Genomic DNA, 15520 nt, shown 5'->3' with positions numbered 1-15520 from the left:
AACCCTACAGCAATGCTCCAACATTCAGTGTAATGCCTTCCCAGAAGAGTGGAGGTTGTTGAAGCAGCAAAGGGTGGACCAACTCCATATTTTGGATGAGATCACAGCACGTATCATTTATGGATGAAGTGCATGCATCAATAGCACTGTCACATGGACTTGGATGGTTTTACATTGACATTTACGCTGTAGATTTTGCAGACCAAACAGTGACCCTCCCGTGGATCCGGTACTGAATTGTTTACCAGCCAAAAATGTTCCCTTTGAAAACACGGATGCCACACGGATGCAATGCCATAATACTGGGAATGGGTTCCCAAGAATTCCAGTGCAAATTATTTCCCATTTCCAGAGAAATTTATGAATGCGTACGCCTGCTGATTAAAATGTAATGTAAACACAAAGGGGAGATAAGGGGTTAGTTATATTGCTTTAGCAGCAGGAGTAGTGTTACTCCGTTTTCAGCTGCCGGTCAAATCAGACATAAGATGGTATGGGGAAACTCTTTCTGTGCCTTCAGTATATCCTGCAGTCTGCTGTAATTTTGTCTGTGTATATTTGTGTAACTTGAAAGCTTGGAGAAACTGCAGCATCTGCTTTTCTCACTGCAAAATTAACCAATTTTAGTATTCTTTTGCACAAACTACTGTAATCGATTTTTTATGTAAGTTGACAGCTGAAAACTCAGCATTTTATGTTTAAATGTTTATTTCATTCAATCAGAATGATTCATACTTTGGTCTCAATAACTGTAGTTGGTTATGGTTTGTACTGCATACATGAGAAACTGCTTGTGTAAGGCTGGGGATGGATCTGTGTGTTCTCTCGCTGTCTTTCCAGTTTCCACGCGGTGAACTGTGGGTGTTGGTGGCCACCATCCTGCTCAGTGGTGTCGCTCTCTCAGCTGCTGATGGTAAAGCCCCGTCACAATCTTCACTACTGTTTCTACTGATGGGAAATAACTTGGTGGTAGACTGTAAATTCACTCATTTTGAGTGATTAGCATTATGGAAAATCATTAGTGTCAGAACTAGTCAAGATAAAAGTGATTACACAGATTGCATATCACACAGGTCCTGAGTCATCCCCTCTTTCACAATTTACACAGTGTATCCTATAGTTTCACAGTCTTACATACTGTTAATGCAAGTATTCATACAAATGCAGTGAGATGTTTTCACATCGCGGAAGAGTCTGACAAACTTTAACATTCTAATTTTGTGTGTTTCCTGGACTATAGATTTGTAAATGGCATCAGACAGTATATTTACAGAAATGGTGGACTTAACCTAGTAGTTTAATGTATTGTTTACCCTTTGATTTGCACCTGTGCAGAAGGTCTGCTTGGGAAAGCCCTGGTGTTTCCCTATGAGACAGTTGACAGCTACGCCAAACTGACACCCCAGAAGCCCCTGAAGCTCAAAGCCTTTACGCTCTGCATGAACCTGGCCACGGAGCTGAAAGGCAGGAGAGATGTCATCCTGTTTGCGTACCGCACTCGAGACACTGACGAACTGAATGTCTGGCGAGAGGCGGATGGGCGATTTTCCCTCTACCTGAGTGGACAGCCGGTGCTTTTTGACTTACCACCACTGACCACGTTGAAGACCCAGATGTGCATCACTTGGGAATCCACCACAGGTCTGTCTGCTTTCTGGGTGGATGGCAAGCGAAGCGTTAGGAAGGTGCACAAACCTGGACACACGACTAATCCCAACGGAGTCGCCATTATTGGACAGGACTTTGACAGTTTTGATGGGAACTTTGACCCTCGTCAGAGTTTTGTTGGTGAAATTTCTGATGTTAACATGTGGGACTATGTCCTGCCTGAAAGTCAGATTGTGGCATTGCGTTCGTCTTGTGACAGCGTTCCCAAAGGTAATATTTTTGACTGGGACACCATTCAGTACCAGATCTATGGGAGAGTAATTGTTGCATCTGACGAATCTACAGTGTAAATGTCAAGGCAACATCGTCCAAGTCTGTGACAGTGCTCCTGAAAAATATACTTAATCAGTGACGTGTTGTGATTCACAGTTTAAATTTGATTGAATTAAAATGTCTATAATGGTTTCAGTGTAAGCAGATTCCATTAACTTACACTTTTGAATTACAAGGGGTTTCTGTATTCTTACTGTTCTTTTGCTTTCGTGTCACAGGTCTGTAAGATCATAAATTACATTTCTCAGCCAAAAAGTCTTCTCTGCACTTCTATGAATTAGACGCCATTTGTGTGTTGAAATATTTTCATAACAGATTCCCAACTTTGTAGGCATTCAGTGTAAAACTATTTCAATCAATGCATGTCTGCTTGTCTTTCTAAAACCAATTAAAACATTTTGCTGTCTAGTTGTGTCTTTTGTGATGTGATTCAGAAACTCAAAAAAGGTATGATAAATTGCATTCTTTGATTCCAGGAATATCTCATCACTACATTTAGCGATAGTTTTAAGAGAAATCAGTGTGTTACCCTGAAAATAAAATATGCGTTTATTACACACGTTGTATGGTCATAGGTACACATGCTACTAAAGAAAATTTTGGCTCATTCAAAATCATTAACAAACCCATGTTCTAACCTTTCTTCAAGCTGCTGAACACAACTGCAAACTTGCCTCAACCCTCAGAGTTACCGTTTTCCAAACCCTAACCCTAATTTGCACCATAAAACCTGTGTGTTATTTACAAAAACTGATTCCCATTAATTCCCGAATTAAAAAAAAAAAAGCACAGGGGATATGAATTTGGAAGCCTAAAAACGTGGTTCAATGTTATTATTGCTCAGTTCACTCTGCAAAAATCACATCTTTACAGATCCAGAAAACAGAACAACAAAAAAAGTGATATGAAGAAAAATGAAAAAGGGAAGCGTTCAGTTCCACCGCAGCAGTATACACACGAGCGAGCGAGCGAGAGAGAGAGCGATCCACCCATTCCAATGTCAGTTTGAGAGTCGCTACATGGGTTCCCCAAAAAACACCGCCCTGTTCCACGTGGCACTGCCAACCGTCAGGGCGAGAGCCCAAGCAGAGATCAACACCATCACTCTCCCCTTTAAAAAGCTTTTTAAAGTAACAGACTAGTATATTTGTATCAAACATGTGGGCATTTCTGTTGTTAAAGCATGAAAGAATGAAATCCAAAACATAAGGAATATATTTAAGCAATTTAAAAATAGATTGTATATATTTTAACAAGAATTGTTGACATTTGTGTGCTTCTTAAGATATATTGATGCTCAAAAATGATTTTTTTTCAGTATATGCAAATATATAGTAGAAAATATTTTATATACACACACACATACACACAGAAATGCTGCATAATTGTATACTGGATAATAACTATTTTCTTTTCATTGCCATCTGTATTTCATATATTTTGGATTTCATATTTAACATATATTTTTATTTACCATATACTGGCCTTTATTTTCATAAGGAATGTATGTTTGAACATTCCAGGACTGCTTGGTGCAATATTCACCCTGTTCACATAATGTGTGCACTCTTAGCGCTTTGCACAATGTTCAGCTCAACACTGTTCAGTTACAGCACTTCACACAGGTTCAGTGTACTGAGCATTACCTGGGCTAGGCCAAGTCAGCATCACCCATTTCACCATAGAGCTAACAACTTATTACCCTATTTTAGCTGCTAGCGTCTCCTTTCTCCTGTACTCTATGGTGGATGACATCGTCATCGGCAAGATGTGTGTAGCGTGGAGGATGTTTGCTACCCACCAGTCAGTTTAATTCACGGTCAGTCATTTGCTTACTCTTTCAGTCCGTGTTGTTATAAAGGCCGCGGGCACAGTGTTTTGGTCACCAGTGGTTATAACGCACATATCTGTAATGGTGGGGGGTGTCGGAGAACCAGAAGCGACTAATACAGGGGAACGAAAAGCTAACGCTACAGGAAGCGTTAGCCACCAAGTCTCGAACGACAAAGGAAAGGGAACACCGGGAACTAAAACACAAAATAAGATCCTTGGGAGAACAAATCCCGTACACAAAGTATCAGACACCAAAAGAAAACACGGTGTAAAAACAAACGTTAAAAACAAACAAAGGACAAACCTGTCCAGCCACAAAACTGGCTAGAGAAACCAAAAACAACCCTTTACAAACCAGGGCGAAAAGAAAAACCTGAGACGCAACTCAGAAAGAAACAAACAAAATACAATACCAGGGACAACGTCCCAATACCCAACAGCTCACACGAGCTCAAAATAAAAGTATAAATACCCTAAGGCGTCAGAATGTGCTCACTGCGCTAAGAGACTGAACGCCTTCTAAATGAGGACACAGAATCACACGCAAACAAAATTCTGTACCGAGTCCACTGAGCACCTATACCTTACCGGCTTTGTGTAAGAGGTTTGACACAGAAGCGCAGATTGCTGGTCATTCAACGCTTATAAAGGCACTTCCCCAGGTGAAAACAATAGGAAATCAACCACCTGAAACAAATAAAGCATTTCCCAGATGCTGGGTAGCCCTCTAGTGGCAGCACAAGGCCATTGCACCCCAGACCCATGACAATATCAGTATGCCGTCCTCATTAAATTAACCACTTCTGTCCGACTTCTCATTTGAAACTCTCTTGTGAAATTGCATCCATTTCTAACTTAGGAACAATATAAAAGAGATAACAGATGCAATGGGGTGTAAAGTATTAGGTTTGTTTAATCCAAAAATGCATTATACAGAAGGGAGAGTTCTTTTCGTTCAGCATTTTACCTTTGGTTAACACACTGGGCTGGTGTAGACTTGATACAGCATAATGTGCACTACATGACTGAGTTTATTGTTCTTCAGAGGAGTTTTATGTCCTGTTTCAGTGTGCTTCTGAGCAGGAGAAAACAGTCTTCTGGAAGTTTGTTCATGACTGAGTATGGGAAAAATGTTTAAGAAAATATGAAGTAAATGTGACTTATTTTGGGCAAGTGCATGAGATTGTGTCAGTGCCTTTCTCTGTTATTTGTATGTTTTGCTATTTCAAGAGTATACTATTTCACGTGTCATTTCATTTACGGATGAAGTGCATGTTTCAATAGCACTGTCACAAAGCCTGGGATGATTTTATATTGACATTAACGCTGTAGATTTTGCAGACCCAACAATTGCCCTCCCAAAAATGTCCCCTTACAGACACGGATGCCACACAGATACAATGCCTTAATAATGAGAACAGGTTCCCAGGAATTCCAGTGCAAACCAGTTTCCAGAGAAATATAACAATGTGTGTGTCTGCCAAGTAAGTGTAATGTGAACACAAGGGGAGATAAGAGGTTTTTTGAATTTCTTTAGCAGCAGGAGCAGTATCACGCTCCATTTCCAGCTACCAGTCAAATCAAACACAGGATGGTACGGGGAAACTCTTTCAGTGCCTTCAGTGCCTGAACACATTGTGATATTGTTTCTGTGTATGCAGTTTCCATTAACTTAAATGTTTGAATTAGAATGGGTTTTGTGTTCTTGCTATTCTTTTGATTTCAAGTCACAGTTCTATAAGATCATAAATTACATTTATCAGGCAAAAAAGTTATTCTCTGCACTTCCATGAATTAGACGCCATTTGTCTATTGAAATATTTTCATAACATATTCCAAAAGTCAGTATTCAGTGTAAAACTATTTCAATCAATGCATTTCTGGGTGGATGGCAAGGTTTGTATAGGCTAATATTTGTAGAAATTAGCAAGAATACTTTTGCTGGCCTTAAGAATAGGCTGAGTTGACTTTTAGATAGATATATACAATATTCAAATTTGGAAAGATTCAGTGCCATTTATAAAGGTTTTAGGGAAATTTGGATCCACCTTTGAGAAAACGCATGTCAAGTTTTACTGCTTTATTCCATCCACTCCAAACATTTATACTGCCATTGTATACATCCTGTGGTATGATTGGAAAAATAAATCTGGTTTCCCCCAGTATCAGAAGTACATATAATCACAGAATAAAAAAATACAAAAACGATTTTTGGATTTTGTTGTTGTTTTTCCACTATATATATATATATATATATATATATATATATATATATATCCTGCATGGTTACAGAGTGAGACTGCCTGTGATCATTCTTTCAAAAAGGCCTGTTTTTCAGTGTGGATTAAGGGGTTAACCAAACTGAACTGAGAGATTGGATTTGTTGGATTTGACCCAGCGTTACCAGTACCTTCAGAAAAAAATAGTTAACATTTGGATTGAAATTCACAATTTTCAATCATAGAATTAAAAACCATATTACTGTCCCTCCAAAGCAGAAGGGCATGCAGAATAGCCCAGTGGCAGAAGGAGCCAGCACAATCTTCCACAAGGAGCTGACTTCATTTTGGCCCACAAAACGTGATGTTCTATAAACGCATGCACAGCTGTGCTATGAAATGTGATTATGTGAAATTTGGTAACATAAAAACAACCGCTTGCTAACATTGGGCATGTTCTGGAGCTGCACGCTCCAGATTCGCGGCACACATTCCATCGTTACATGAGGTACCGGGCAGGCACTAGACAGACATGCACATTGGCTAGCTGGCTAGCTAACTACTATCTTACTTGACCACACATCAATTATTCAGCTAGAATACTTTAACTAGCATAGCAGAACTAGCTACACTACATGACTAAATGTATCTCGACACCCCTTGGTCTGGGGCTGTTTTTCATGGCTTGGGCTAGGCCCCTTAGTTCCTGTGAAGGCTAATTTTAATGCTAAAGCATACAATGACATTCTAGACAATTCTGTGCTTCCCCAACAGCTTGTGAAAGGTCCTTTCCTGTTTTCAACAAGACAATGCCCCCGAGCCACAGCGAGGTCCATTTAGAAATGGTTTTGTTGACAACGGTGTCGCAGAACTTGGCTGGCCTGTACAGAGCCTTGACCTGAACCCCATCCAACACCTTTGAAATCAACTAGAAAGTCAATTGCAGGCCAGGTGTAATCAAACCAATCAGTGCCCAACCTCACTAATGCTCTTCTGGCTGAATAGAAGCAAAACCCTACAGCAATGCTCCAACATCCAGTATAGTGCCTTTCCAGAAGAGTGAAGGTTGTTGTAGCAGCAAAGGGTGGACCAACTCCATATTTTGAATGAGATCACAGCACATATCATTTATGGATGAAGTGCATGCATCAATAGCACTGTCACATGGACTTGGATGGTTTTACATTGACATTTACGCTGTAGATTTTGCAGACCAAACAGTGACCCTCCCGTGGATCTGGTACTGAATTGTTTACCAGCCAAAAATGTTCCCTTTGAAAACATGGATGCCACACGGATGCAATGCCTTAATACTGGGAACGGGTTCCCAGGAATTCCAAATTGCTAATTATTTCCCGTTTCCAGAGAAATTTATTTTCCCGTTTCCAGAGAAATTTATTTCTCTGGAAACGGGAAATAATTAAAATGTAATGTAAACACAAAGGGGAGATGGGGGTTAGTTAAATTGCTTTAGCAGCAGGAGCAGTGTCACTCCGTTTTCAGCTGCCGGTCAAATCAGACATAAGATGGTATGGGGAAACTCTTTCTGTGCCTTCAGTATATCCTGCAGTCTGCTGTAATTTTGTCTGTGTATATTTGTGTAACTTGAAAGCTTGGAGAAACTGCAGCATCTGCTTTTCTCACTGCAAAATTAACCAATTTTAGTATTCTTTTGCACAAACTACTGTAATCGATTTTTATGTAAGTTCACAGCTGAAAACTCAGCATTTTATGTTTAAACGTTTATTTCATTGTCTCAATAACTGTAGTTGGTTATGGTTTGTACTGCATACATGAGAAACTGCTTGTGTAAGGCTGGGGATGGATCTGTGTGTTCTCTCGCTGTCTTTCCAGTTTCCACGCGGTGAACTGTGGGTGTTGGTGGCCACCATCCTGCTCAGTGGTGTCGCTCTCTCAGCTGCTGATGGTAAAGCCCCGTCACAATCTTCACTACTGTTTCTACTGATGCGAAATAACTTGGTGGTAGACTGTAAATTCACTAATTTTGAGTGATTAGCATTATGGAAAATTATTAGTGTCAGAACTAGTCAAGATAAAAGTGATTACACAGATTGCATATCACACAGGTCCTGAGTCATCCCCTCTTTCACAATTTACACAGTGTATCCTATAGTTTCACAGTCTTACATACTGTTAATGCAAGTATTCATACAAATGCAGTGAGATGTTTTCACATCGCGGAAGAGTCTGACAAACTTTAACATTCTAATTTTGTGTGTTTCCTGGACTATAGATTTGTAAATGACATCAGACAGTATATTTACAGAAATGGTGGACTTAACCTAGTAGTTTAATGTATCGTTTACCCTTTGATTTGCACCTGTGCAGAAGGTCTGCTTGGGAAAGCCCTGGTGTTTCCCTATGAGACAGCTGACAGCTACGCCAAACTGACCCCCCAGAAGCCCCTGGGGCTCAAAGCCTTTACGCTCTGCATGAACCTGGCGACGGAGCTGAAAGGCAGGAGAGATGTCATCCTGTTTGCGTACCGCACTCGAGAGGCTGACGAACTGAACGTCTGGCGAGAGGCGGATGGGCGATTTTCCCTCTACCTGAGTGGACAGCCGGTGCTTTTTGACTTACTGCCACTGAACACATTCAAGACCCAGATGTGCGTCACTTGGGAATCCACCACAGGTCTGTCTGCTTTCTGGGTGGATGGCAAGCGAAGCGTTAGGAAGGTGCACAAACCTGGACACACGACTAATCCCAACGGAGTCGCCATTATTGGACAGGACTTTGACAGTTTTGACGGGAGATTTGAGGCTCGTCAGAGTTTTGTTGGTGAAATTTCTGATGTTAACATGTGGGACTATGTCCTGCCTGAAAGTCAGATTGTGGCATTGCGTTCGTCTTGTGACAGCGTTCCCAAAGGTAATATTTTTGACTGGGACACCATTCAGTACCAGATCTATGGGAGAGTAATTGTTGCATCTGACGAATCTACAGTGTAAATGTCAAGGCAACATCGTCCAAGTCTGTGACAGTGCTCCTGAAACATATACTTAATCAGTGGCGTGTTGTGATTCACAGTTTAAATTTGATTGAATTAAAATGTCTATAATGGTTCCAGTGTAAGCAGATTCCATTAACTTACACTTTTGAATTACAAGGGGTTTCTGTATTCTTACTGTTCTTTTGCTTTCATGTCACAGGTCTGTAAGATCATAAATTACATTTCTCAGCCAAAAAGTCTTCTCTGCACTTCTATGAATTAGACGCCATTTGTGAGTTGAAATATTTTCATAACAGATTCCCAACTTTGTAGGCATTCAGTGTAAAACTATTTCAATCAATGCATGTCTGCTTGTCTTTCTAAAACCAATTAAAACATTTTGCTGTCTAGTTGTGTCTTTTGTGATGTGATTCAGAAACTCAAAAAAGGTATGATAAATTGCATTCTTTGATTCCAGGAATATCTCATCACTACATTTAGCGATAGTTTTAAGAGAAATCAGTGTGTTACCCTGAAAATAAAATATGCGTTTATTACACACGTTGTATGGTCATAGGTACACATGCTACTAAAGAAAATTTTGGCTCATTCAAAATCATTAACAAACCCATGTTCTAACCTTTCTTCAAGCTGCTGAACACAACTGCAAACTTGCCTCAACCCTCAGAGTTACCGTTTTCCAAACCCTAACCCTAATTTGCACCATAAAACCTGTGTGTTATTTACAAAAACTGATTCCCATTAATTCCCGAATTAAAAAAAAAAAAGCACAGGGGATATGAATTTGGAAGCCTAAAAACGTGGTTCAATGTTATTATTGCTCAGTTCACTCTGCAAAAATCACATCTTTACAGATCCAGAAAACAGAACAACAAAAAAAGTGATATGAAGAAAAATGAAAGGAAGTGAAGCGTTCAGTTCCACCGCAGCAGTATACACACGAGCGAGCGAGCGAGAGAGAGAGCGAATTTGTGTAGAGATTCCAATTAGAATTTGGCTTAAAATCTTTGGAGCTGTAATCGAACCAATTGCTCTTTATGGCAGTGAAGTGTGGGGTCCACTCATCAGTCAAGAATTTGGCAAATGGGACAAACATCCAATTGAAACCCTGCATGCAGAATTCTGTAAACATATCCTGAAATTACATAGAAACACAACAAACAATGCATGCAGGGCAGAATTAGGCCAATACCCATTACTTATCAAAATACAAAAAAGGTCAATCAAATTTTGGAAGCACCTAAAACAAAGTGACCCCCACTCACATCAATACAAAGCCCTGCAATACCAAGAGTTGAGCAAAGCAAACAATCCCCTCACTCAGCTGGTCCTGAGCCTTAGTTCCCCACATACACTAACACACACTAACACCTCACCTGCTCAGGATCAGAACAAAACTACAAACATAATTAGAATAAACCAAATTGCAACACAGCTGAAACAGAATTATATAACCTACTGGGAAACTAAAACAAAATTGCAAAGTAAAATGAAATGTTATTTGGCCCTAAAAAGACAGTATGCTGTAGCGAACTACCTGACCACAGTTACTGACAAAAAACTGAGAACCACCTTGACGAGGTACAGACTCAGCGAGCACCACTTAGCCATAGAAACTGGCAGGCACAGACAATCATGGTTGCCAGAAGAAAATAGATTGTGCCAACAATGCAAAGGCAACCAAATTGAAACGGAAAAACACTTCCTAATTGAATGCACAAAATTTGACCAAATTCGCCAAAAATTCTACCAAAAAATAATACAGAAATGTCCCCAATTCAATGATATACCCAATGACGATAGATTACCCTACCTATTAGGAGAAGAAAAAGGCTGCTGCATATTAGCAGCACAATTTGTGTTCTCTTGCCATACTCTGAGGGACAATGTGTGACCACCTCATGCACACATTTACACACAGCATACACACGTACAAGCAGACACATAATATTCACTCATGCACATAACACACAGATAGTCAGACACACACACACACACCTAACATCACTTACTTACATTTTTTTATTTATTTTTTATTTTTTTTTTTTTTTTTTATATAATGGATTAATTGTATATAGTTGTATGTTATAACCATTGCTTTGGCAACACAAGTGCCTATATTTGTCATGCCAATAAAGCACTTTGAAATTGAACTGAAATTGAGAGAGAGAGAGAGAGAGAGAGAGATCCACCCATTCCAATGTCAGTTTGAGAGTCGCTACATGGGTTCCCCAAAAAACACCGCCCTGTTCTGCGTGGCACTGCCAACCGTTGTTGCTACGTCCCCTATCCTTTTAAATGTCCAATTTCTCAGCAGGTGGCAACGTTGAATCACGGTTCTAGTTACTGGCTTCATTTAGGGATGCCAACCATCCCACAAAATACGGAATCGTCCCTTATTTGGACAGTAGAATATCATGGCTACGGGACGCATTTTCATCCGTATCTTTGTGAACGATTCTGTTTGTAGTAACCGCTGTTTTGAATAAAATTCAATAGTTAGCTAGCTAGCTAGCCGGGACAACAAGCATGCTGAGACCATTCTGACCTAAAACCCAGAATTTTAATATTGGCTAGGTGACAAGTGACGGCGAACCTATCATAAAACTACCTGGCATTCAAGCCCGGTTTCAGAGTGTCTTGGAAAAACGCAATGTCTACACTGTAAGACGGACGGCAACGTTTTAAAAAGCAAGACAGAGTTAGGGAGATTAATTTGATTGAGTTATGGTTTCATGCAGTTTTCTTAAATAATGTAATGACAAAAAAGGTCACAATTGGTGCTAACTGCATGGTATAAAACAAGAAGAAACTAGTTTTTCTTGATAGAATCGTTGGTTTCATAGAATTAATGACGAGAGGTTTTTGAACTACCAACCAGTTTTGGTGCAGCACACTTGTAGCTATTTCTCAAAATTATGTTGTAGGTTATTCCCCAAACACCTGAATAGTCTTTCCAATTTTCCCTAATGAATTTAAGGTGGGAGTAACTGACGTTAACACTAGCTATTTATTAAATTAGCGAACGTTACTATCGTCCAAAGTAAGCTAGTAGCCTACACTCTGCTCCAACTGTAACTACTACGCAATAGATAAACTATTCATTCATCACATTACCTCTGTCTTTTTCCCGTTTTTCCTCCTCTTCTCTTCTTCTTTTTCTTCCCTGGGCACCAGAGGGCTTTGGTCTTTTGACATGATATATAGGCCTACGGTCCACGGTCAGTGTCACTCACTAGTTCAGATAACTCGCCCACCCCCCACAATCAGGTACGTCTAACTAAGGGCGCGCGGGGTGGGCGGGCTTATTTAATAGGCTATGTAGTTATGTTGTTGTGGGCTTTTTTTTTTTTTGTAATATTCCGAAATAATAGTATTAAAATAGTATTAGTAAAAAACTGTAAAAGTTTAAAATTTTGATTTTTTTTTCTTCCCTGATTTGGGGCGCCCCTAGCATTCGCCTATACCGCCTGTGCCACGGGCCAGGTCTGCACACACACATAGAAGGCACATGCGCACACACAAGGAATGGGGCTAATACAAGTGCGCGCTCAACAAGTGAGGGTGTAAGACACCTCCAACGGGGGTAAACTACACATTTATTTGGGCTAGAAACAAAGCTTTAAAACCGTTATTTCCTGTTAGCTTACATCACCATCTTGTGGCCTCACATAGTGCAGCAGTTTAGAAATCTGTGAGTAATGTCTTCCTTCACTGTACCGGCATTCCTCGGTGTTTGTTTCAGCATTGTGGTTTGTACACCTGTGACGACGCCATGAAGTTGGGTACATAAGATTGCCAAACATACAACCCCGTTTCACTGAAGAAATGTTTGAGTACTTCAGCCTCATCTTAACTAAAAACATTGAGTGTGGTTCTTTACTTAATGGCATTGCTGAATTCCTTAGATATACACACATCTGAAACATAATCCAATTTGTACTTATAACTTCAATAAATGAAACTTTGACTATTTATATAATGTGACAGGGGGTGCTCGTGCTTGTGCTCATTCTCATTCTCTCTCTCTCACACACACACACACACAATATTTGCTGATGTAACATGCAGGCATTTCCCTTCCATAACAGGATAAAGACGCGACTCACCCTAAGGGAGCATAAGCAGTTGTGGAGATCGGGGAATTGGAAAGAAAGATGAGAATGAAGTGTAGTGTCATATAAAAGTAGGTAAAACATGTTTTATGCAGGATTGAATTGCAGATCACACTTTAACATGTTCCTTGGTTGAAACCAAATTTACAGGGCATTTACTTTATGATAATGAAGGGATGGATTATTATCCACTTGGCCAGAGAGCCGTGCCCCTTTAATAAACCCTAGTTTCTGGGAGATGAAGCTGCAGAAAGATGCCTGGTTGCACTACCTATCCAAATCGCTGTCTTTTTTCTCACTTTATTTTATTAGAAAGCCATTCTCTGAGCCAGCAAAGTATATCAGTGAAATGGCAGGCCAGTCCAATGGCCTGAAGACAGACTTGGTGGGCCAGGACAGTTTCTTACAGCTGGGACGGGTCCATCTTGTTCCCTGTTTAGATTGCGGAAGATTCCTTACCTGTGTTTTCATTTTGGTTCTCCTCACACAAACATTTATGAGCCCTGTCCCTTTTGGACTTATCATACACCCTTTTGGGGTTGAAAGGGAGGGAGGAGCAACTGTTTACACAATCACATGATAATAACCGAAGAGTAGGTTTTCTGGAATTATTATTATTTTTTTTTTTCAGATTTTCAAGTGAGTGTTCTTGAACTCCATTGCTTTCAGTCACCTGTAGTGACTGTCACACCAGCATTAGAATGTTCAGTTAACATTCTAATTACACCTGAACTGACCTCGCAGGGAATGTAGGTGATGCTTGTTTTGGCCGCATTTTTGCAGTGGCAAACATTTTTTTAAGTACTTTTCAGAACCTAAAATGTTGCACTGTTTATTTTCATCATTAGAAGTGGCAACATTCTCACTGGTCTGAAACCTTTGGAATTCGCAGCAGATATTTAAGTTATGGATTGGGCCTACACATACAATTGGGAATTCTAATTAGGGAATTACAAAACATTGTAATTCCCTAATAGGAAAAAAAGCACAAGGGATATGAATTTGGAAGCCCTAAAAACGTGGTCATAATCACAACACGACACCTGACATAATCACACGACAGCAGTTTATAGCCAATGCCATAACACATAACAATGTCATAATTTATGCAAATAAATTTTTAAAATTTGATTCTAAATAACTTTTAGAATAACCACTGCATACATTATATGAATCGTGCTCTCATGACTTATGTCATGCTTATGAAAGAATTATATAAGCTTTTTTTCTAGTTCAAGTAAAGTGTTATCTATGAAAAAAACTTTCCTATGAAAGAATTGTGTTGAATAATTGTACTGAACTGAAAATCTGTTTTCAGAGACAAATATAAACCTCAGTGCAAGCAAATTAAGTTGAGAAGAAGTTCAGTGGTTACACAAAATGAAATCCAGTGATGTGGTCATAAATTGGTTTCCAATTGGTTTATCTAGACTTCTGCCTGAGGCTGTACTCTAAGAACCAGATCTTCTTGAAGGACAGATTTATTACTAGACTGGAGTCAGGATTAAACTCAATTAGTCAGTAACAGCCAATGCAATATTTATGTCAAGAATCACCCAGAATGAAATACTTCAAAAACTTGAAAATAGGATGAAGCTCACAATGCACACTTGAATCCACAGAGAACACGTGATATTAAAATAAAAACAGGAAAGGCGCCTTCGTTTGGTTCAATGTATTTATTGCTCAGTTCACTCTGCAAAAATCACATCTTTACAGATCCAGAAAACAGAATAACAAAAGAAAGTGACATGAAGAAAAATGAAAAAGGGAAGCGTTCAGTTCCACCACAGCAGTATACACACGAGCGAGAGAGAGAAAGAGAGAGAGAGAGATCCACCCATTCCAATGTCAGTTTGAGATTCGCTACATGGGTTCCCCAAAAAACACTGCCCTGTTCTGCGCGGCACTGCCAACCGTCAGGGCGAGAGCCCAAGCAGAGATCAACACCATCGCTCTCCCCTTTAAAAAGCTTTATTGGCACGGCCTACACTTGTGACACAGCCAAAAATCTATGGTGCAGTAAGCTTCGTACAGAACAGCAACTTAACGGAAGGGCAGCTTTTAAAACAATTTCCCCCCATTATTATCCACCCATGTGCTGAGTCTCAAATTTCGCTCATTTGCGCTGTGCCACTCGTACTCTGAAAAAGAAGTACTGGAAACGGAGGTAGTCGCCTCACCCGCAAACCAGAATCGGTTACGTCCTACTCTTCACACAGCACTACAGGAGAGAGGCAGCGCCGGTCTGAGGAGAACTACGTCGCTCAGTGATTACAGCTCTGAGTGTGGTTGTGATGCGATGGTGTCTGGTGTGATGTTGGGAGGGACTAATGCAGTGGAACCCTGGCTGACTTAAAAGCCCACCCTATCCCTGGATGTAGCCAATTGCGTCCCACCACTCTGACCTTCTGGTCACAGTCGGCCAATCACCCGAA

The 15520-nt window shown here is 40.1% G+C and overlaps 2 protein-coding genes across 3 annotated transcripts; both read left to right on the top strand.

Annotated features, from left to right (window-relative positions):
• The first annotated feature begins 427 nt into the window (after window positions 1–427).
• LOC118217319 (pentraxin fusion protein-like) lies at window positions 428–2351 on the top strand. Its single transcript, XM_035399223.1, has 3 exons — window positions 428–491; window positions 841–913; window positions 1336–2351. Exons 1-3 carry the CDS (start codon window positions 489–491, stop codon window positions 1956–1958), a joined length of 699 nt encoding a protein of 232 aa, XP_035255114.1. The 5' UTR covers window positions 428–488; the 3' UTR covers window positions 1959–2351.
• A 5124-nt stretch (window positions 2352–7475) lies between these two features.
• LOC118217318 (pentraxin fusion protein-like) lies at window positions 7476–9356 on the top strand. 2 transcript variants are annotated; one of them, XM_035399222.1, is made up of 3 exons: window positions 7476–7522; window positions 7848–7920; window positions 8346–9356. In XM_035399222.1, the coding sequence occupies exons 1-3, from the start codon at window positions 7520–7522 to the stop codon at window positions 8963–8965; spliced, it is 696 nt and encodes a 231-aa protein (XP_035255113.1). In that variant the 5' UTR covers window positions 7476–7519; the 3' UTR covers window positions 8966–9356. The 2 variants fall into 2 exon arrangements, with proteins under 2 accessions (XP_035255113.1, XP_035255112.1); XM_035399221.1 differs by having other exon boundaries at window positions 8343–9356.
• Window positions 9357–15520: the final 6164 nt, after the last annotated feature.

Source organism: Anguilla anguilla, chromosome 17 (assembly GCF_013347855.1).
Source record: "Anguilla anguilla isolate fAngAng1 chromosome 17, fAngAng1.pri, whole genome shotgun sequence".
NCBI classification, from domain to species: domain Eukaryota; kingdom Metazoa; phylum Chordata; class Actinopteri; order Anguilliformes; family Anguillidae; genus Anguilla; species Anguilla anguilla.
Note: the sequence above shows the minus strand (reverse complement) of the source record. Positions and strands in the feature narration are given on the sequence as shown.